Raw genomic sequence first — 22,450 nt, 5'->3', positions numbered from 1 at the left:
ATTTTTCTGCTCCTTTCTCTCCTCTTCTTCTGGGACTCCTATTAGGTGTCACATATGTTGGTGTACTTAATGCTGTCCTGTGTTCCTTTAGGACTTTGTTCATTTTTTTCTTTTTCTCTCTGTTCTTCAGATTGCATATCTCTATTGATCTGTCTTCAAGTTTGCTGATTATTTCTTCTACCACTCAAATTGCCTGTTGAGCCTCTTGAGTGAATTTTTCATTTTGGCTGTTGTACTTTTCAACTTCAGAATTCCTACCCCCCCCCCCCATTTTTTGTAATTTTTCTTTATCTTCTGTATTTGAGATACTGTCATAATACCTTCCTTTAATTCTTTAAGTATGGTTTACCTTAGTTGTTCGAACATATTTGTAATATCTGCTTTCAAGTCATTGTCTGCTACATTTAATATCTGGGTCCTTTCAAAGGCAGTTAGCATTGCCTACTGTTTTTCCCATATGTGGATCACACTGTCCTGTCTCTGCATGTTTTGTGTTTTTTGTTGAAAACTGGACATTTCAGATAATATATTGTAGAAACTTCAGATACTGATCTTTCTGCCTTCTGCCTCTGGGGCATGTTCTTTTTGTTGTTTACTTGTTTATTTGTTTCATGACTTGACTAGATCAGTGAAGTCTATTTTTCTGCACTGTGCAGCCTCTAATGTCACTTCTTAAAGGGCACACTCTTGTGTGTGTGCACAGTTACTCTGACTCTTGTATCCTCACCAGGAATGACAGTAGTTGCAGCTAGACTCTCTTTTTCTGTTTCCCTGATCTCCCTGTTAAGTTTCTGACTAATCTTCTGTATTGGTCTTATACAACTGGTATTACATTCAGTTGTTAGTCTCCCTCCTTAGCTGATTGTTCTGTTGTTTTTGACAATACCTTGAGGCATAATTGTTCCACAGTTTGATACAATTAAAGTTTTGCAGGAGTAGTCCTTAAATCTAATCCCTGAGGCTTGCTCTGACCTCAGGAAGGTTCCTCTTAGCTGTCTCTTTCCCAGTTCTCTGTTAAACTTCTAGGTGGTCTACCCTTTACTTTTTCCTGTCATAGAGCTACCAGCCTTCTCTTGATTGTCAGCCGCCAAAATCTCCATGATGTTTTGTACAGCACTCATGAGCTTGAACTTCCCCATGGCATATTCCGCATGAAGTCGCTCTCCTTGTGAAGAGCTGCAGTTCTTACAGCCTGCCTTTTCCCTGGGCAGAGCTCTGCACCACTGCTGTGGAGATGGCAGTGGAAACAGTAGTCTGCTTCTCTTGGGGTGACACCCTGCTCTGAGTGGGGTGCTGGGTAGGGGCAACAGCCTCTGGTCTTCTCAGCTTGCCTCTCTTGTCATGGAACCTTCATTCTGTGAGAGCGCTGGGGCAGGGACAATCAAGTTTCAGCATTCTTGGCCTGTTTTTAGTTTGTTTCTTTGTTTTTGTTTTGTTTTGTTTTGAGATGGAGTCTTGCTCTGTTGCCCAGGCTGGAGTGCAGTGGTGTGATCTCGGCTCACTGCAACCTCTGCCTCCCAGTTTTAAGCAATTTTCCTGCCTCAACCTCCCAAGTAGCTGGGATTACAGGTGCCCGCCACCATGCCTGGCTAATTTTTGTATTTTTAGTAGGGAGGGGGTTTCACCATGTTGACCAGGCTGGTCTCGAACTTCTGACCTCGTGATCCACCCACCTCGGCCTCCCAAGTGCTGGGATTACAGGCGTGAGCCACTGCACCCAGTCTCTTGGCCTGTTTTGCCTAGGGTAGAGCTTCCACCCTGCAGGTGTAGGCTGGGTAAAGCAAGGGAGCCCTGGTCATCTTGACCACACTTGCCTGGAATAGAACTTCTACAATATCAGGCTGTGAGGGATAAGAATGCTGGTGGCCTGGTCTTCCTAAGGAGAAACAGTGACTCTGGACCAGGGACAAGAGGGAGCCCTTTTGTCTTGGCCACACCTACTTAGAGTAGAACTTCAGTCACTCTGGGCTGGGTATGGGGATGGGGGAGCAGTTTATGGCCCGAATGCTGCAGAATCTTACTGTTACTACCAAGATTTAGATTTTCTTGAATAAAACGTTTTTCCATTTGCTACATGCCCTCAGGACAACTTGTAGAGACTTTAAATCAGGGGTGTTCAATCTTTTGACTTTGCTGGGCCACATTGGAGGAAGAAGAATTGTTTGGGCCACATGTAAAATACACTAACAATAGCTGATGAGCTATTAAAAAAAAAAAGTTTGTGTCTAAATCTCAAAATGTTTTAAGAAAGTTTACAAATTTGTGTTGGGCCACATTCAAAGTTATCCTGGGCCATATGTGGTCCGTGGGCCACGGTTGGACAAGCTTGCTTTAAATGGCTGTTTGAAAAGAATTTTCATCAGTTATGGTTGTCTTTCTGGGGATGGGATCTGGGAAGCTCCTTACACTTCCAGTCCAGCTTTAACTTTTTGAAAATAACAAACTGCGTTTCTTCAAAGGTATTTTTCCTTCTAGACCTCACTGATCCACACAGCCCTTTTCTCCCTCTGTCTGAACTAGGAAGTCTTTGACCATAAACTCAAGCAATTTCAAGTGTGTATTAGTCTGTTTTCATATTGCTATAAAGAACTGTCCAAGACTGGGTAATTTGTAAAGGAAACAGGTTAAATTTACTCACAGTTCAGCATGGCTGGGGAGGCCTCAGGAAACTTACAATCGTGGCAGAAGTGGGAGCGGGAGCAAGATACCTTCTTCACAAGGCGGCAGGTAGGAGAAGTGCCTAGCAAAGGGGGAAGAGCCCCTTATAAAACCATCCGATCTCCTGAGAACTCACTCACTATCACTAGAACAGCATGGGGGAAACCGGCCATGATGATCCAGTTGCCTCCACCTGGTTTCTACCTTGACACATGGAGATTACGGGGATTACAATTCAAGATGAGATTTGGGTAGGTACACAAAGCCTAACCGTATCAAGGTGAAAGAAAGAAAGTTTAACTTTTGAATATATAAATATCATTTAATTTAGTCTAGGAACGTGGCTTTCTTGGCATGGATGAGGGAGAAATTTATCTCTAATTTACCAAAACCTTAATGCTGAGTGATTTGAGTCTCTTTAAGAACTTGAAAGTATTAGAAGGCCAGGTACAGTGGCTCACACCTGTAATCCCAACCCTTTGGGAGGCTGAGGCAGGAGGATAGCTTGAGCCCAGGAGTTTGAGACTGCAATGATCTGTGATTGCACCACTGCACTGCAGCCTGGGTGACAGAGCAAGACCTTGTCTCAAAAAAAAAAAAAAAAAAGTACCATAGGGAGCAAAGGGTCTTTGTTCCTGTGGGGTAGGCAATTCCTAGTGGTTGTGAAGAAGTAGATAGGAGCCTGCTACCCCACTTATCACACACACATACCCCCCTGAATTTTTACCCTTTCTACTTACAACACTGGTATTTTTGTTTGTTTGTTTGTTTGTTTGAAGATGTAGTCTCGCTATGTCGCCCAGGCTGGAGGGCAGTGGTGCAATCTCGGCTCAGTGCAGCCTCTGCCTCCTGGGTTCAAGTGATTCTCCTGCCTCAGCCTCCTGAGTAGCTGGGACTACAGGCATGTGCTACCACACCTGGCTATTTTTTTTTTTTTTTTTTAAGTAGAGATGGGGTTTCACCATGTTGGCCAGGCTGGTCTCAAACTCCTGACCTCAAATGATCCACCCGCCTCTGCCTTCCAAAGTGCTGGGATTACAGGCGTGAGCCACCATGCCTGGCCAGTATTTGTGTTTTGACAGGCTTAATGCCAATAGCTGGTACCCACAAGGATGGTCTCCAGTTGCTGCTTTGCAGCAGAATGTAAGTATTCTCAGAAAACCAACCCTATTTTCAGGGATAATAGAATATCAGAAGCTTTGTCTAAGACAACGTTGACTCGTCACCTGTTTTTGTATGTCCTGGGAGCTAAGAATGGTTTTTTACATGTTTTAATGGTTGGAAAATATCAAAATAAGATGACGATTTCAGGACATGTAAAAATATGAAATTTAGGCCAGATATGGTGGCTCAAGCCTATAATCCCAGCACTTTGGGAGGCTGAGGTGGGCAGATTGTTTGAGCCCAGGAGTTTGAGACCAGTCTGGGCAACATGGCAAAACCCCAATCTCTACAAAATAATGGAAATATTAGCTGAGCATGGTGGCACACACTTGTAGTCCCAGCTACTATGGAGGCTGAGGTGGGAGGATTGCTTGAGCCTGGGAGGTTGAGGCTGCAGTGAGCCATGTTTGCGTCACTGCACTCCAGTCTGGGTGACAGTGCAAGACCCTGTCTCAAAAAGCAGAAAAGATCTGAGACTCGTTATATTAACATATGCTTCCTACAGAGCAATTTTTATTCCACAAAGTTTATAATAGTTCACCTATAGTTAAATGATCAAATAATATGCCTTTTTCATCTATGCTGAAAGAAAAACAATATGCCACGTTGTAATCCTTGCTTATCAGGAGGTTCAAGTTCCCTCTGGTTTTGGGTACGTATAATGAAACAATGTGATTTCTGAGATTTAAAACCCTAAAATTTCTGCCAATGAAGTTCAGAGATACATACAGATCAGTATTTGAAACCAAATTTTTGTCATATATCTATGCGGTAGAGCTTTTGAAATCAAGTGGTTTCCTGTTTTGTGCCTAATAGATCCGTAGTCGTATTGCACGAATTGTTTTCGTCCTCAGGTATTTTCTCCGTGCCTGTCCCACCAGGCCCCACCTGCCCAGAGCCTACACTTCCACATCAGTTACTTTCTGGAACATCTTTGTTTCTTTTTTCCAGGCATCCAGTGGAAATTATTATTTCATCCCATACATCGTGACACCGTGTGCTGATTATTTTTGCTGCGAGAGTGATGCCCAGAGACGAGCCTCCGAGTACATGCAGCCCAACTGGGACAACATCCTGGGCCCGCTGTGCGTGCCTTTGGTGGACAGGTTCATTAGCCTCCTTAAGGACATCCACGTGACCTCATGGTAATTCCCATCTGCCACCAGTAACCCCTGGAGACTCATCAAGATTTCCCCCTCGCTTTCAGGGAAGTGGTACACCTTCACGGAGACCAGAGTTGCTGGAGAACCCACTATTGTACCTTACTGGCTCACTTAGCTGGGCCACTGAAATGAAGCCAAAAGAGAATAGAACTGGAATTAAGAGGTCAGGATTGAGCCTGTGTCTGGCCCTGACTTCCTGTTTGATCTTGACATGTAACTTTTCTTCTCTCTGACTGTTCTCTCTCTTCTAGATAAGACAACTTATAGGAAGTTGTCAGTGATGTTTTTTTAAATGATCTCTTTCAGCTCTGAGATCCTGTGTGTCAAGATGATTTCTGAGCATGGTTTTACACTCGCATGGCTGTTGAGGCTCTTCAGATATCTCAGCAAGGTCATTCTGACCTTACGCTCTGGTGCTTTAATAAGCCTTTGTGTGTTGAGTGGAGCAGCAGCTATCCTCAGGGTGTACTGTGCTGTGTTGTCTTTAGATTTAGGTTGGGTGAGGTGAAATATGCAGAAGTGAATAGGTTTAGATTGGAATCTTGGCTTAGGTGATTCCTACCTGTGTAGCACTGAGATAGTCAGCTCACCTATTGGAGCCTCAATGCTCAAGAAACCATACCTTCAGATGTTCTTATTGTGAAAGTAAAAGACAGAAAAATTCTTCTTCTTAACCAAAGGATCCAGTTATTTTGCTTGCGGCCAATTTAAAGGATTTATTCCCGTAAGTTGTGTCACAAGGAGAAGGATTTGTCCTTCCAAAACAAATGAAAATCCCAAACACTGGCAGAGCTGACCTGAAATGAAATGTAGAGGACCTCCTGTCACACTGTGGCTCAAATAGTGGCACCCTGAACTGCGGAGTGTTCTATTGTAGTATTGGTATGTAGAAAAGGACACTTCTTAATGGTGTCCTTTTCTATCCCATCACCTCTTCTCTGGATGCAGACCTTCTTCTACAGACTTTAATGGAAAGGGAGATTGGAAACCTAAATATGTGTGACCGCATGCCAACATAGAGAGCAAATGGGGAACATTTTGTGGCACATTCCTGGAAAACCTCATGCAGTTGTTCCTTGCTAACTAGTGTCTGATTGCAAAATAAACACTTTAGTGAAGTTTTATGGAAAGCTCTCCCAATACCATATTTTCAGATCTGACAAGGAGGTAGACTGGCTAGATCTGCCAGATGATTTAGGTCTTTGCAAGACATGGATTCAAGTTTGATTCTCATTCAGTGTGTGTATGTATCAGTAGGCAAACAACTCTTGTGATTTCATTTAATTTCAAAGGGCTTGAAATACCTATTGGTGGATTCTACCCTATGAACTGGCAGTGTCTGGCAACAGTTAGTAAGAGGGGAAGTAGTGCTTATAGTTTAAAACATCTATAACACAGATGGAAAGGAAGTTTTTAGCTCAAGTGCCAGCTCTGATAGATTTATAAAATCTATTTTGAGACCTGTGCTAGAATGGCTTGGAAGCCATTTCCAAGTTCTCATTGATCAGCAATATCTTCCTTGATTACAGAGGCAGAAATGGCTGCATGCTTATTACATATCTGATGTCCTCAAGCCATCCTCAAACCAGTGTTTAATTTACCTAAAAGGTACTGTTCTTCTTAGGTTTCTTAGTTTATTAAAATTATTTTTCAGAATTACCCTTGAAAAATAAGGCTGAAGTGTAACTTTTTACTTATCAGGCTAACCTAATAACACTTTAATAGTTTCAATGCCTTTATAGTCCACCAAATGGGCAATGGCTGGCATCCAACTTAATGACTCATTCAATTAGTGACAGAATTTTAAACACTGGCAGAATCTGCTAATTTTGTGCATCATTGGGATGATGGCAATTGACAAATAAGGAAATAGAAAACTAAAGCAGTGCATTGATATTTTTCTATCAGAACCCCTGCTGTGTGCATCACTTCATTCTTTAAATGTTAACGGAGGTCCTCTTGTGAGCGTTGGACCAGGTTATGTACTGTACATATACATATTTGGCATTGTTTTGTAATTATTGAAAGTAGGCACCATTTGTTCTTATCCTATCTCATGTTGTGTTTCTCTCTCTGAAGACTATTATTAAATTTAGCTTACTCTCTTTTTAATGAACAGCCTAATTTTACACTCTGCAGTTAGACGATTTCAGCTTCGTTTTTTTTGTGTGTGTGTGTATGTGGTTTTTGTTTTTGTTTTTTTTTTTTTTTTTTTTAGACTGAGTCTCACTCTGTTGCCTAGGCTGGAGTGCAGCCGTGTGATCTCGGTTCACTGCAACCTCCGCCTCCCGGGTTCAAGCAATTCTCCTGCCTCGGCCTCCCAAGCAGCTGGGATTACAGGTGCCCACCACCATCACGCCCAGCTAGTTTTTGTGTTTTTAGTAGAGACGGGGTTTCGCCACATTGGCCAGGCTGGTCTTGAACTCCTAAGCTCAGGTGATCCTCCTGCCTTGGCCTCCAAAAGTGCTGAGGTTATAGGCGTGAGCCACTATGCCTGGCCCCATTTCAGCTTCTTAATGGGGTGACAGTATTACTGTTTGGCAGTGTCCCACCTCCACTTAAAAATTCCTATGAAAAATAGACAAGATATTTTAAATCAATCTATGGTTGTTGTAACTCATCCTCTGTATACCAAATTAGGTCATTTTTCAAGGTTTTAAACCAAATACAAGATAATAGCATTGGCCCTTCAAGAGAGTATGGTGATACTCCAGTGTGAATTTAACTGCTTTAAGTGTTTTTAAGCTTCCTCTTGCTTATCTAGGTGCTCACCTGAAGGAAGTTTTGTGTTTTCCATTAGAAAGCCATTCTCCGGGCCAGTCACGGTGGCTCACGCCTGTAATCCCAGCACTTTGGGAGGCCAAGGCAGGTGGATCACTTGAGTCCAGGAGTTTGAGACCAGCCTGGCCAACATGGTGAAACCCTGTCTCTACTAAAAATACAAAAATTAGCCGGGCATGGTGGCACATGCCTACAGTCCCAGCTACTTGGGAGGCTGAGGCAGGAGAATTGCTTGAACCAGGGAGGAGGAGGTTGCAGTGAGCTGAAATCGTGCCACTGCACCCCAGCCTGGGCAACAGAGGGAGACTCTGTCTCAAAAAAAAAAAAAAGGAAAACATTCTGGCCATTCAATATGATGAGGAGAGCAAAGCTGTCCATAAGTTTCCGGGCATGACCTCTGTGTGTCCCATCTTGTATTGCTCAGGGACACAACACCAGTTTCCAGCCCTCACCTCAATTGGGGAAGGCTTCATGACTACTAACGAGAGACACCTGATAGAGAAATTCATTTGAAAAGCATTCTCATGTATGTGTCCTGGGTTTTGGAGCTCCGTTTGGCTTTGTTACTAGTGGGCAAAATACATACATAAGGAAGGTACCTTCTCGCCCTCTATATGTTTGAAAATGCCAGAGACAGTGGGCTTGGTTGGCAGCAAGTTCTGTGTGTTATCTGAGTACAGATGGGAGTCACCTTTGGAAATATCTTCAAGGTTGAATGAACTGATTTTTATTTGTCATTTATCGGTCTATAAAATGTGAATAAGTAGAAAGTATCTCCTGTTTGCTGGCGCAGGGAGGCTCAGGTTTGGGCCGAGGTCCCCATGTGTTAGCCTAAGTCACGTCAATGAGAACCATTTTGGGCGCAAGACAGTCCTGGGTGTGTGTAGATGTGACTGGAGGTTTTTGTGGTTTTCTTTCTCTAGTGTTTATTACAAAGAAACCTTGTTAAATGACATCCGGAAAGCCAGAGAGAAGTACCAAGGTGAGGAACTGGCGAAGGAGCTGGCTCGGATCAAGCTCCGCATGGATAATACTGAGGTTCTGACCTCAGACATCATCATTAACTTACTCCTGTCCTACCGTGATATCCAGGTATGAAATCCACCTAGCCGAGGCTCACGTATGCTGCATTCTTCCTTGGCTTGAGGAACTTCTTGTGAAGTACTTGTATACTCAGTATGTGGTGAGGTGGCTGGGGTTTTTTTTATTTGTTTGTTTCTGTTTTCTTTTTTGAGATGGAGTTTTGTTCTTGTTGCCCAGGCTGGAGTGCAGTGGCGCGATCTCGGCTCACTGCGACCTCAGCCTCCCGGGTTCAAGCTGTTCTCCTAATCTCATGCCTGGGATTACAGGCATGCACCACCATGCCCGGCTAATTTTGTATTTTTAGGAGAGACAGGGTTTCACCATGTTGGCCAGGCTAGTCTCAAACTCCTGACCTCAGGTGATCCACCTGCCTCGGCCTCCCAAAGTGCTGGGATTACAGGCATGACCCACTGTGCCCGGCCAGAGGTGGCTGTTTTCTAGACAAATAGGTATGTGGCTAGGTCATAGGTCATCCAGCTTATCTGTTGCGGTGGAAATTTTGGAGGTTTTGTCACATCGAGGGTGGTGTGACCACTCCGACAAGAAGAGATGTCATAAACAGGACTGTTTAGCAGGAGCCAAGAATTGAAGTTTATATGAACTTTATGCTAGGCATTGTTGCAATCCCTTTGACAAACCCAAATTCATTTAATCCTCTTAACAACTCTATATAGGATATGTATACTCTGATTATCCTGATTTTACACGTGAGGAAACTGAGGCACAGAGCAGTTAAGTAACTTGCCCAAGGTCACACAGCAGTTGGTTAGGTCAGGATTCAGACTGAGACTGACTGGCTCCATTGTCCTTGTTCCTAACCCCTCTGCTGTGCGACTTCCTTTAGGCTTTTCTCACTTCCTCCTTTGTTTACCACCATACATCAGTGACAGGGAGAACAGGAGTAGCAGAAACACATTCAGGACCCAGGGAATGTAGCTGTTTATTCTAAGACAAGCATCAGAAGCTCCTGGAGAGTTCTGAGACTGGGCTTCTGGTCTGTGGTTCCGTGAAGGAAATTGAGCGTTTCCTCCCTCCAAGTTGAATGCCATTGAGCCATCTCTAAGGATGTCTTGCCTTCCTTCCCTTTGGAGGAACACAGGGTCATGTTCCTTACTCGTAGAGTTCCACAAAGCCATGTTGAGGGTTGTTGGCTAGAAGTCTTTAAATTGTAGTGATGGAGGCATCCATTTATGACCTGGACCAAAACAGAGTCACCCAGTAAGGAATTCCTGCCCCTAGTGATAAACAGATGCAGCTAGCTGATTTTATTTTTATTTCTGTTTTTCGAATTTTTATTTATTTACTTTTTGAGACAGGGTCTTGCTCTGTTGCCCAGGCTGGAATGCAGTAGTGTGATCTCAGCTCACTGCAACCTCTGACTCCCGGGTTCAAGCAATTCTCCTCCCTCAGCCTCCTAAGTAGCTGGGATTACAGGTGCCTGCCACCACGCCTGGCTAACTTTTTTTATTTTTAGTAGGGACAGGGTTTCACCATGTTGGCCAGGCTAATCTCGAACTCCTGGCCTCAGGTGATCCACCCGCCTCAGCCTCCCAGAGTGCTGGGATTATAGGTGTGAGCCACCGTGCTTGGCCAGCTGGCTGATTTTAATAGCAGGTGCTACTAAGGATGATGGTAATGATTAGGTCATGTCTTCCAGGATGAGAAAATGGGAATGGCTTTTCTTGAAGCCTTTCTTCCCTCAAGCTGCTTCCTTTTGCCCTTCTCTCCATGCATCCCTTCTTTTCATAACCTTCCATTCATGCTCAAAGGTGGGCCAAGAAGTTCTTGGAATACACTGCCTTCTCCCTCCTGGGGCAGCAGCAGCAAGGCGCAGAGCCACAGGACAGGCATGGCATTTCAGTGGGAAGCCCTGTTCTGCTGACTATGGCTGGCTGTCGGCAAGTTGGCCAGTTCCAACGATTCTAAGCCTGGCTGAAAGAGTAACAGGTGGCACTGCTAAGAGGGGACTTGGCTGAGACAAGCATGGTCGCAGTTTTCCCCCAGGTAATTATGCAGAGTTTAGAGCAGTGGTTCTCAACCCAAGAACTTTTTTGGCAGTGTCTGGAGACATTTTCAGTTATAAAAACTAAGCGTGTATGTGCAGGGCATGAGGAGGGTGGTGTGCTGTTGGCTTCCAGTGGGTCAAGGCCAGCATCCTACAGTGCCCAGGACAGCTCCCACAACAGAGAATTATGGTCCAGAAATGTCACTAGTGCCAAGGTTGAGAAACACTAGTTTAGATTAATGTATTTGATTCTGGCAAAATAGGAAGGACTGGAATCTATCTGCTTTGACTGGAAGTTTGCTTGTGTGTATTTGTCCAGCTCACTTTAACACACATCTCTGTTGATACTGTTTTTATTTTGTTTTAGTTTTTGAGACAGACGGAGTCTTGCTCTGTTGCCCAGGCTGGAATGCAATGGCATGATCTTGGCTCACTGCAACCTCCACCTCTCAGGTTCAAGCAATTCTCCTGCTTCAGCCTCTTGGGTAGCTGGGATTCCAGGTGCCCGCCACCATGCCCAGCTAATTTTTGTATTTTTAGTAGAGATGGAGTTTCACCATGTTGGCCAGGCTGGTGTCGAACTCCTGACTTCAAGCGATCCACCCACCTCGGCCTCCGAAAATGCTAGGATTACAGGTGTGAGCCACCAGGCCTGGCCTCTGCTGATACTGTTAACTCTCCTACACTCAGCTGTTTCCTGGCTGCTGGGCTCCTTTACTTTTGTTGCCTTTGGATGCTTCATGCCCTTTGATAACAGGGATTCCTTCTCTGTTCTTCTCTCTCTTGCCCATTTTATTTTCTGGTCTTTTTCCCTCCTATTAAAGGTTACAGGTAACTTCACTAAATGCCCTTTGTAAGGAAGGGCCTGTCTTTAAGTGCTGAGGCTGTCTCATGTTTATAACAATTCAGAAAAATCAGTGAAGAGCTGTGTTTCCTGTCTTGCTCACTTTGGGACCTCTTGCCAACAGGACTATGATGCGATGGTGAAGCTGGTAGAAACACTGGAGATGCTGCCTACATGTGATTTGGCCGATCAGCATAACATTAAATTCCACTATGCGTTTGCACTGAATAGGTAAGAACGATAGTGTATGTACAGGGTTTTGAAACATGCCGCCTGTTGAATTCTGCTTCCTTCTTTCATTCAACATCGAGTATGAGCCAGGTCACATACTAAATGCCAAGGTTATGAAGATGGGCAAGGCCCAGTCTTTGTCGTCAGGGACTTTGTATTTGGAATACACATTCTAGCTGTGAGATTGAACACATCGATCCACCCTAATAGCTTATGATGGCAGCAAAACAGGCACCCCCGGCTTCATGTATCTTGTAACACATACGAGGTCACATCTCTTTTTTAAATCAGGGTAAAATTTGCAGTCAGCAAAATGCACACATCTTAAGTATATCATTTGTGTTTGATAATTGGCTATACACATGGAAACAACACTCCCATCAAAAAAGAAAATGTTTCCATCACCCCAGAAGTTCTCTTGTGCTTCTTTGCAGGCAATCCTTACCCCCTCCATAGGTGACCACTGTTGCAGCCTCTGTCTCCATAGATGAGTTTGGCTTGTCCTTGAACATCACATAAATGGAATCACACAGTGTGCACTCTTTTGTGTCATTCAGCGTCGTGTTCGTGAGATTCATCTATGCTGTTGTGTGTATTAGCGGTTTGTTCATTCTCATTGCCGTCGCGTAGTCCTTTGTATAGATATGCTACGATCATCTGTTTTACTGCTGATGGGCCTCTAGGTTGTTTGCAGTTTGGGGATACTGAGAATTGCGCTGCTATGGACATTGTTGTACATGCTTTTTCTACACATATGGATACGTTTCTCGGGTATATAGCGTGTGCTTGTAGTAGACATTGGCAAACAATGGTAGGATTCTGATTCCTTTTTGGGAGGAAGCTTCATGGTCTCTGTGGAAATGTGCTTACACTCTCCCCAGCAGCCTTTAAACCCAGCATCCCAAGGATGCATTGTTGTGAATGAAGGCCAGTCTTCATTAAGCCTGATAAAGCAAAGTCTTGTAACTGTTCCCCCAACATAGTAAACTCCATTCTTATTTATATTTACCTGTGCTTGATTAATAACCATTAAATGAGTCATCACTTCTGAGGTTCTTGGGAGGAGAGTGCCTGGCACACTGTAAGTGCTGTAAAAAATTGGTTCATTAAATAAAAACTATAAGGGCGTTTTAAGTTACTCATCACTAAGTCTTTTTCCCAGACACGGTAGAGGTAACTGTTGTCAGACAGAGAATGAAATAATAGATTGCCATTTTCTGAAAATAACAAAAGAGTTAAAACAAGATTTAAAACGGAAAATTGGGGCCGGCTGCAGTGGCTCACGCTTGTAATCCCAGTACTTTGGGAGGCCGAGGCGGACAGATCACTTGAGGTCAGGAGTTCAAGACCAGCCTGGGCAACATGGCAAAACTCTGCCTCTACAAAAAAAAAAAAAAAAAAAAAAAAAAAAAAAAAATTAGCCAGGCATGATGCTTGTAGTCTAAGCTACTCAGGAGGCTAAGGTAGGAGGCTTGCTTGATCCTGGCAAGTTGACGCTGTAGTGAGCCATGATTGCACCATTGCACTCCAGCCTGGGTGACAGAATGGAGACCCTGTTTCAAAAAAAAAAAAAAAAAAGACATAGAAAATTGGTATTTAGAAGAAACAGATATAGCAGGATGAGGTGATCCTGAGATGAATACGTTTCCAGTTTGGAAGCAGAGTGGCTGGGATTGCACACCAGAGATCCACCTTTCTCCTTGATGGGTCTTTTCCTTTTAGTCGGATTATCTCCTATTAGACAGTGGCTCTGTTTAATAGGGCCAGACGGGATCCTCAACGCTGAGAACCTCATTTTCTCCAACAAACTAAGGGTTTTCTTTTCTTTCTTTCTTTTTTTTTTTTTTTTTTTTTTTGACACAGAGTCTCACTCTGTCGCCCAGACTGGAGTGCAGTGGCACAATCTCGGCTCACTGCAAGCTCCGCCTCCCGGGTTCACGTCATTCTCCTGCCTCAGCCTCCCAGGTAGCTGGGACTACAGGCGCCCGCCACCACGCCTCGCTAATTTTTTTGTATTTTTAGTAGAGACAGGGTTTCACTGTGTTAGCCAGGATGGTCTCGATCTCCTGACCTTGTGATCCACCCACCTCGGCCTCCCAAAGTGCTGGGATTACAAGCGTGAGCCACTGTGCCCGGCCCAAACTAAGGATTTTCTATAGGATTGCAGTACTTGCTTCATTTACACATGTAACCTGATCTTGAATTTCACATTTTTGCTTTAGGCTTAACTTGGCCAGCCACAGCATAGTAGGAGTTTGCATTACATATTGAGCATCTCTAATCTGAAAATCTGAATTTCAAAGTGCTCCTAAATCCAAAACTTTTTGAGTGCCAACGTGATGCTCAAAGGAAATGCTCATTGGAGCATTTTGTATTTCAAATTAAGGATGCTTAACTCGTAAGTATAATGTAAATATTCCAAAATCTGAAATACCGCAAATTCAAAGCACTTCTAGTCCCAAGCAGTTCATATAAGAGATACCCAACTGGTATATATAGCTTTGAGGGAGTTTATGGCATTACTTTGTATCTGTAAAGGGGAAAATAGTGATGGACAAGAAATGAGTTTTCCTGCATTAAAGTTGACCTTTAGCTCTCAGGAAGTGGAGCAAATCATGACCAGAAATTAGTTACTAAAGGTTGGCAGTAATGGATGACTTCCGACCCTCAGATGTCAAGGGCTCCCTGTTAGTGGGAAAGCTGGCTCGAGCCGGTCAGCTTTCCCTGATGCCTTCCACTCCACTGCATTCAGAAGCCCATTCTAAGCTACTTCAAGTTTCCACTGAGCAGTTAAACTGCTTGCTGCTTGATGGCATGGAGTCCTTTATGAGTGATTTTTATTTGCTGTTGCTTTTACAAATGGGACTTTATTAGATATATGAATGTAGTCAGAATATTCTGATCAGGGATCCAGCCAGTGAGCTGGATGGTCTAGAAGAAGAAAATCAGAAGCAAAGTTGCAGGTTAAAAACAAAACAGAACCTGCCAGTCGCAAAATGGAAGGCATGTACTCATATTCTACTTCCAGCATCTTTGGATTGAGACTACCAACTCTGGCAAAATTTACCTCTTTGAATTACTCACTAAGTGGCAGGGAAGTTGGATGTGTGACACACTGATTGGAATGTCTGATGTGTCATTCCATAAATAAGGGAGTGCTAGATGAGGATACTCTGCAGACCCTAGAAATGTGTGCAGGGGACATTAGATGAACGTGACTGAATCCAGCCCACACCAGAGGGGCTGCATGCTTATTCCAGAACCTACTGTATTCACCTGAGCCTTAGTCTCTGAGCTTCCCAGCCGAGAGGGCAGAGTGAGCTTGTCATCGCTACAGTAGCCACGAGCCTCCTTTTGTCTCTTCTGTTGATATTCACTGTTTGATCTTGCTGTCTTTATTTCCATGTGGTTATAAGTAGCATTCTTTATGACATGTTTGTCAAATGTAGAAAAATGATGACATCTTCCCACTTTTCTAATGCATTGTCTCCACGTGCCTAAAAGCATCTTGTGAAAGAAGGATATATACTTGTTGCTTTTCTAATGAAGAGAACCACAAAATCTGCCAACTTAAAAGGAATCATTTAGTCCAAATCCTTTGTTTTGGAAAGGAGAAAGAAAGAAACAAAGAAAAAGGCAAGGGCCCAAAATATAACACCTGGTCAATAACAGATCTGGAACCAGAACTCCCTCCCCATAGCACGCTGCATGTACTACCTTTTTTTCTCTTTTTCCTGAGACACAGTCTCGCTCTGTCGCCCAGGCTGGAGTGCAATGACTTAATCTCAGCTCACTGCAACCTTCGCCTCCCGGGTTCAAGCGATTCCGCTGCCTCAGCCCCCTGAGTAGCAGGGATTACAGGCGTGTGCCACCACGCCTGCTAATTTTTGCATGTTTTAGTATGTATGTCTGAAGGACAACCAAAATAAGGCAGGGCCCTCCACTTGAAATTGTTGGGCTGTACCTTTATGTGTCCTGGGTGTTTTATAGACGATGAGAGCATTAGATGATAGCTGAGTATTGAAGCTGCCATTCATAATATAAACTTTTGGTTTGGCTTAGGTTTTTTTTTTTTTTTTTTTTTTTCTTGGGATGGAGTCTTGCTCTGTTTCCCAGGCTGGAGTACAGTGACGTGATCTTGCTCACTGCAACCTCCGCCTCCCAGGTTCAAGTGACTGTCCTACCTCAGCCTCCTGAGTAGCTGGGATTACAGGCATGTACCACCATGCCTGGCTAATATTTGTATTTCAGTAGAGACAGGGTTTCACCATGTTGGCCAGGCTGGTCTCAAACTCCTGACCTCAAGTAATCCACCCGCCTCGACCTCCCAAAGTGCTGGGATTACGGGCATGAGTCAATGCACCCGGCCTTGGTTTGATGTTTATTGTGGCAAAAAAAATACATATAAAATGTACCCTCTTAACCATTTTTAATCATATAGTTCAGTACTGTTAAATATGTAAACATATGGTGAAATAGGGCTCTAGAACTTCTCATTTTGTAAATCTGCAACTCTGCACGTATTCATTAAACAGCTGCCCATTGCTCCCTTGCCCAGTCCCTAGCAACCACCATTCTTCTGTTTTTGTGGCTGTGACTATCCCAGGTACCTCATATAAGTGAAATTGTACAGCACTATTGTCCAATCTTTTGGCTTCCCTGGGCCACATTGGAAGAAGAATTGTCTTGGACCACACATAAAATACACTAACCATCGCTGATGAGCTAAAAAAAAAAAAAAAAAAAAAAAAATTGCAAAAAAACCTCATAATGCTTTAAGAAAGTTTACGCATTTGTGTTGGGCCACATTCAAAGCCATTCTGGGCCACATGGGCCACGGGTTGAACCACCTTGTACAGGGTTTGTCTCTCTCTCACTGCCTTATTTCACTTAGTATAATGTCCTCAAGGTTCATTCATGGTTGTAGTATGTGTCAGAACTTCCTTTTCAAGGCTGAATAATCCATTATATCTACAGACCACATTTGGTTTATCCATTCATCTGTCAGGCATTTAGGTTACCTCTTGAGTATTGTGGATAGTGCCACTATGAACATAGTATGCAAATATTTCTTCTAGACCCTGCTTTCAATTCTTTTGGATATATGCCCAGAAGTAAAATTGTTGGATCATACGGTAGTCCTATTTTTACTTTTTTTCTTTTTCTTTTTTTTTTCCTTTTGAGACAGAATCCCGCTCTGTCGCCCAGGCTGGAGTGCAGTGGCATGATCTGGGTTCACTGCAACCTCTGCCTCCCAGGTTCAAGTGATTCTCCTGCTTCAGCCACCTGTGTAGCTTGGACTACAGGTGCGCACCACCACACCTAGCTAATTTTTTTTGGTAGAGATGGGATTTTGTTTCCTAGGCTGGTCTTGAACCCCTGGCCTCAAGTGATCCACCTATCTCAGCCTCCCAAAGTGCTGAGATGACAGGCATGAACCAACCACCATGCCTGGCATATTTTTAATTTTTTGAGGATCTGCAAATTGTTTTCCGTAGTGCTTGCCCCATTTACATCCCACCAGCAGTGTACGGTTTCTCCAATCTTTGCCAACACTTACTTTCTGTTTTCTTTTCTTTTTTTTTGTATTAGCCGCCCTAATGGGTATAAGATGATAGCCTATTGTAGTTTCAGTGGACATGTCTCTGATGAGTGACATTGAGCATCTTTTCGTCTGCTTGTTGGCCATTTGTATGTTATCTTTGGAGAAATGTCTATTCAAGTACTTTGCCCATTTTTTAAAAGGTTATTTGATTTTTTTGTTGTTGGAGGGTTTTTGTTTTGTTTTGTTTTGTTTTTATGTATATATTCAATAGACTCATGATCAGATATACAATTCGTAACTATTGTCTTATATTCTATAGGTTGACTTTTCACTCTGTTGATTGTATCCTTTGATGCCCAAAAGATTTTAAGTTTGATGTCTCATTTATCTAATCTTTTTTTTTTTTTTTGAAACAGAATCTGACTCTGTTGCCCAAGCAGGAATGCAGTGGCATGATTTCTGCTCACTGCAACCTCCACATCCCGGGTTCAAGCAATTTTCCTGCCTCAGCCTCCCGAGTAGCTGGGATTGCAGGCACCCGCCATCACGCCTGGCTAATTTTTGTATTTTTAGTAGAGTCAGGGTTTCGCCCTGTTGGCAAGGCTGGTCTCGAACTCCTGACCTCAAGTAATCCACCTGCCTCGGCCTCCCCAAAGTGCCAGGGTTACAGGTGTGAGCCACCGCACCCGGCTGGATGTTCCATTTATCTAATCCTGCTTTGTTGCCTGTGCTTGCAGTGTCATACCCATGAAATCCTTGCCATATGTATACTTTTTGTAACAAAAAGCCAGTTGTATTTTTTTTCTTGATAAATGAACAATCTTATCTTCTGAGCAGTGGCCTTGCCAATATGTTATCTTTTAAAAAAAAGTATTTACTCAAAGGGCTTTGTCTTCACTCCTCCTCACTGACCTCCTTGAGCCCATGATATCTTCCTTTTCTGTTTCCTTCTTCAGTTCCCTCCTTTTTGTCTTCCTCCTTTATTTACTAACTTATTTATGTGTCAGTAGAAGGGCTGTGTGTAAAGGAAGAGGATTCCTGAGGGGTGCCTGAAGTTAACAGGTGATTTTTTTAAAAATTACATTTTCAAGTCTAACAGAGCTTAAAGGTAAAATAAAAATAAAAGGCCGGGCGCGGTGGCTCAAGCCTGTAATCCCAGCACTTTGGGAGGCCGAGACAGGCGGATCACGAGGTCAGGAGATCGAGACCATCCTGGCTAACACGGTGAAACCCCGTCTCTACTAAAAAATACAAAAAAAAAACTAGCCAGGCGAGGTGGCGGGCACCTGTAGTCGCAGCTACTCGGGAGGCTGAGGCAGGAGAATGGCGTGAACCCGGGAGGCGGAGCTTGCAGTGAGCTGAGATCCGGCCACTGCACTCCAGCCTGGGCAACAGAGGGAGACTCCGTCTCAAAAAAAAAAAATTAAATTAAAAAATAAAAAATAAAAATAAAATAAAAATAAAAAATTACACATGTATATATTTCTCTCACACACACACCTGAACTTACACAAACAAGTGAATTTGTTTGATTCAAATGAATTTCACCGCAGTGTTCTGCATTGATTTTGGCAATGCTGCCATTATTCAGAATATGATGGCATCAGTCAGAGAGGATTTTTTTTCTTTGGAATTGCCAGCTTTCTTTTTTTTTTTTCTCTCCTCTCCCTCTTCTCCTGTCCTTCTTTCCCCCTCTCCTCTGTTGCCCAGGCTAGAGTACAGTGGTGTGATGATGGCTCATTGCAGCCTTGACTTTCTGGGCTCAAGTGATCCTCCCGCCTCAGCCTCCTAAGTAGCTGGGACCACAGGCACATGCCACCATGCCCAGCTAATTTTGAATTGCTAGCTTTCAAGGCATATAGGAAGTCAGTATCATTCTAGTGTGTTCTGAAGACAGATTTGGGTTCCAGTTCCTGCTTCTGTACTTCAGTGTTATGACTGTGGTCAAGTCACTTAACCTTCTGGAACATTAGTGTCCCCATTTTTAAAATGGGATACTGACATCTACCATCTAGTATCACTTGGAGTACTCCTGGCACGAAGCAGGTGCTTGGCTATAGCTGTTACTGTTACTGTTACTGTGTAGCTTGATCACCCATATTTTTTTCTATCAGATTTGAGGGATAGCTTTTGACCATTTCCAAATACCAAAACTACTAGCAAAATACAGAGATCGCCACCACAGACAATATTTAAAATAACCTACCTTTGGCTCTGAAAAAGTTCTTAAGAGAAATTTATAGAAGTGCTGTCAGCACAAGAACATTGTTAGAATAAGTATCTGGCCCTCTGAGGTGACTATTTTGCACGGGACAGGGTTTATATGAATATAGGTATTTGTAGAAAAAAGGGATCATTTGGTAAATTCAAAGTTTATTGATTTAGAGTGGGTTTCTTCACGTTGGCACTATTGATACTTGGAGCTGGATAACTCTCTGTCATGGGGGCTGTCCTATGTATAGTAAGATGTTTAGCAACATCCTTCAACTTTACCCACTAGATGCCAATAACACTCCCCCTGCACCTCGCCCACTGTAACAACCAAAAATATCTCTAGACATTGGCAAATGTCCTGTAGGGTACAAAAATCCCTCCTGGTTGAGACCACTGATTTACAGGGAGACATTTGAGGTATAGAAAAAGCACACACTTTGACATTTGCATCACCAGCAATATGATGTCAAGCTAATTAAACTCCTTCAGCCTGAATTTGTTCATCTGTAAACCAGGATGGTGATGCCTAAATAAGATATGCCATATGCAAATGACTGCACGGCCCCTGGCAGCTAGAAGGCAATTAATAAAAGTTTGATATCTCCTCCGTTTATCCCTCATTTACACTTCTTAATTCTAATCGGGAGATAGCCTAGTGTTACATAAAAAGATTACAGAGTCAACAGGGCAAGTGCCAAGTGGCTTAGTCTGTAGGAATTATGGTTGCTTAAAGTAGGCAAGAAAAACTGCTTGTAATGTGGCCAGAAAGTGGCCCAGAGCTCTTAACCGGCTGTTGGTTACCCAGAGAGCATTCAACTTGGGGAATGGTTTGAGAAATATGCCAAAACCGTTCTGCTATTTGCAACCCACAGAACTGTGGACTGGATTGCTGTGAAAAAAAGTGGAATGGTGGGAATTAATTTGAGACTTTAAAAATTAAATAAGAATATCATAAGTAAAATATTTAGCATAGTGCCCAGTGCCTAAATAATGCTGGATGAATGTTAATTGCCCTTCTATTTCCCACCGGAGAATTCCAACCACCACTGTTAGGTCATCTCCAATGATAGTCTGAACCAAAAACAATGTTATGACCAAGTTTTCTATCAGCCTAAGAAAATGCAACCCTGAGAGAGCTAAGACTAATGAATACAATGCGTAAAGGACTTTCAAATAAAATTTTTCCCTACCTGACATCAAATTTGCCATCAATGAGATTTAAGAGCACAGTTCCTTATGTTTTTCTCATGCATAATTTTTTTTGGCGGCGAGAGGGGAGACTTCCTCCAGTGGCTTAAGGTATTTTTTCACCCGTAACAGTAAAGTCAAATACAGGAGACTTTGTTTTAACATATCTTTTGTGACTGGGCATCCAGAAAATTGGTTAACAGTGTTAACAGCCCTGCCAGTTGCTCACTTGATTGTTTTGAGGCTCGTGGTAGCCTGTATTGCAGTTACCAGCCTCAGATATCAGTTGAGGACATAAGGACTGGGAATTCATTTGTAATACATTTTGACATGCAGGGTAAACCATTAATTATTAACCATTCCTGAGGAAAATCCTGACGCGTGTAAGTTGCTACCAGGGCCTCAGCTTGGCACTCTGAATCAATTGCATGTGAACATTCCCTGTTAGCTGCATTCGGAAGTCCTTGTTGCCACGTTGAATCAGGAAGACCAAACTGGAAATTCAGGAGACACTAACCCTGGAAAAGCTGCCTTCTTGCCCTCTGCCTGAGGATTTCAAACAAATGACAAAAGCCACCGTTCCGCTTGGGAAACATTGACTTTCCTGTAGATTCAGCCTCCTCCACCTTAGAGTGGACGTTGAGAGACTTCACATACGTTCATCCCCGTTGCTATTGTCCTTGAGATAAGGACATTGGTAAAGAGAAACTGGGAGACAGCCTTTCAGATTTTCATGGATGAGTTTTTAAAGAGACAGAAGGGCCACTAAATCAACCCTATATAACCCCCTTGTAAATTCAGGATGGCAATTTACATTTTACTTTAGATGAAATATTATCAGTAAGTGAGTCTGGATAATGCTTCACTTAAGATTCAGAAGAGTTGTGTTTCAGTGTGTGTGAACACTTTGTGGTATATCACAGCTCTTATTTCAGCAATACAGGGAGGATGCATTTATGCCTGTGTTGAAAGGTTTGTAAAGAAAGGACTTTGTGCTGTAGGGAAAGTGTTGGTTTGAGAGTTAGGCAGCCTGTATTCTATCCCAGTTCTGCTACCAACTAGCTGGGTATGTGTGGGCAAGTCACTTTACTTCCCAGGAATTAGTAGAAGTGGACATACAAAAGGTAAGAAAAAAAAGGGCCAAGCACAGTGGCTTGCACCTGTAACCCCAGCAACTCCTGAGGCCAGGAGTCTGAGACCAGCCTGGGCAACATAGCAAGCCCCTGTCTCTACAAAACAAAATTTAAAAATTAACCGGTGTGGTGGTGTACAACTACAGTACCAGCTGCTCAGGAGACTGAGGCAGGAGTAGCACATGAGCCCAGGAGGTCGAGGTTGCAGTGAGCTATGGTTGTACCACTGCGTTCCAGCCTGGGTGACAGAGCCAGGCTGTCTCAATCAATAAATCATTAAGTTTAAAAAATAAATTACCTAATTAATTTTTAAAGCATATAAATAAATAATTTTTTTAAAAAAGTAAGGGAAGGCTGTAGGCTGGGTACCAGTTCCAGTTCAGGGTGTCTCTTTAGTTGTACTCCAGGTGCCAGATTACAAGTTCACCCGATGCCACCCCT

At 43.2% G+C, this 22,450-nt stretch overlaps 1 protein-coding gene across 1 annotated transcript in view; it reads left to right on the top strand.

Annotated features, from left to right (window-relative positions):
• Positions 1-22,450, top strand: part of MAP3K15 (mitogen-activated protein kinase kinase kinase 15) — a 148,192-nt gene that overhangs the window by 42,537 nt on the left and 83,205 nt on the right. The window contains exons 4-6 of the mRNA XM_025372149.1: positions 4,774-4,967; positions 8,690-8,858; positions 11,823-11,929. Of these exons, the coding sequence (XP_025227934.1) occupies positions 4,774-4,967; positions 8,690-8,858; positions 11,823-11,929 (470 nt within the window). The remainder of the gene's footprint in view (positions 1-4,773; positions 4,968-8,689; positions 8,859-11,822; positions 11,930-22,450) is intronic.

The sequence above is a fragment of the Theropithecus gelada genome, chromosome X (assembly GCF_003255815.1).
Source record: "Theropithecus gelada isolate Dixy chromosome X, Tgel_1.0, whole genome shotgun sequence".
NCBI lineage: Eukaryota > Metazoa > Chordata > Mammalia > Primates > Cercopithecidae > Theropithecus > Theropithecus gelada.
Note: the sequence above shows the minus strand (reverse complement) of the source record. Positions and strands in the feature narration are given on the sequence as shown.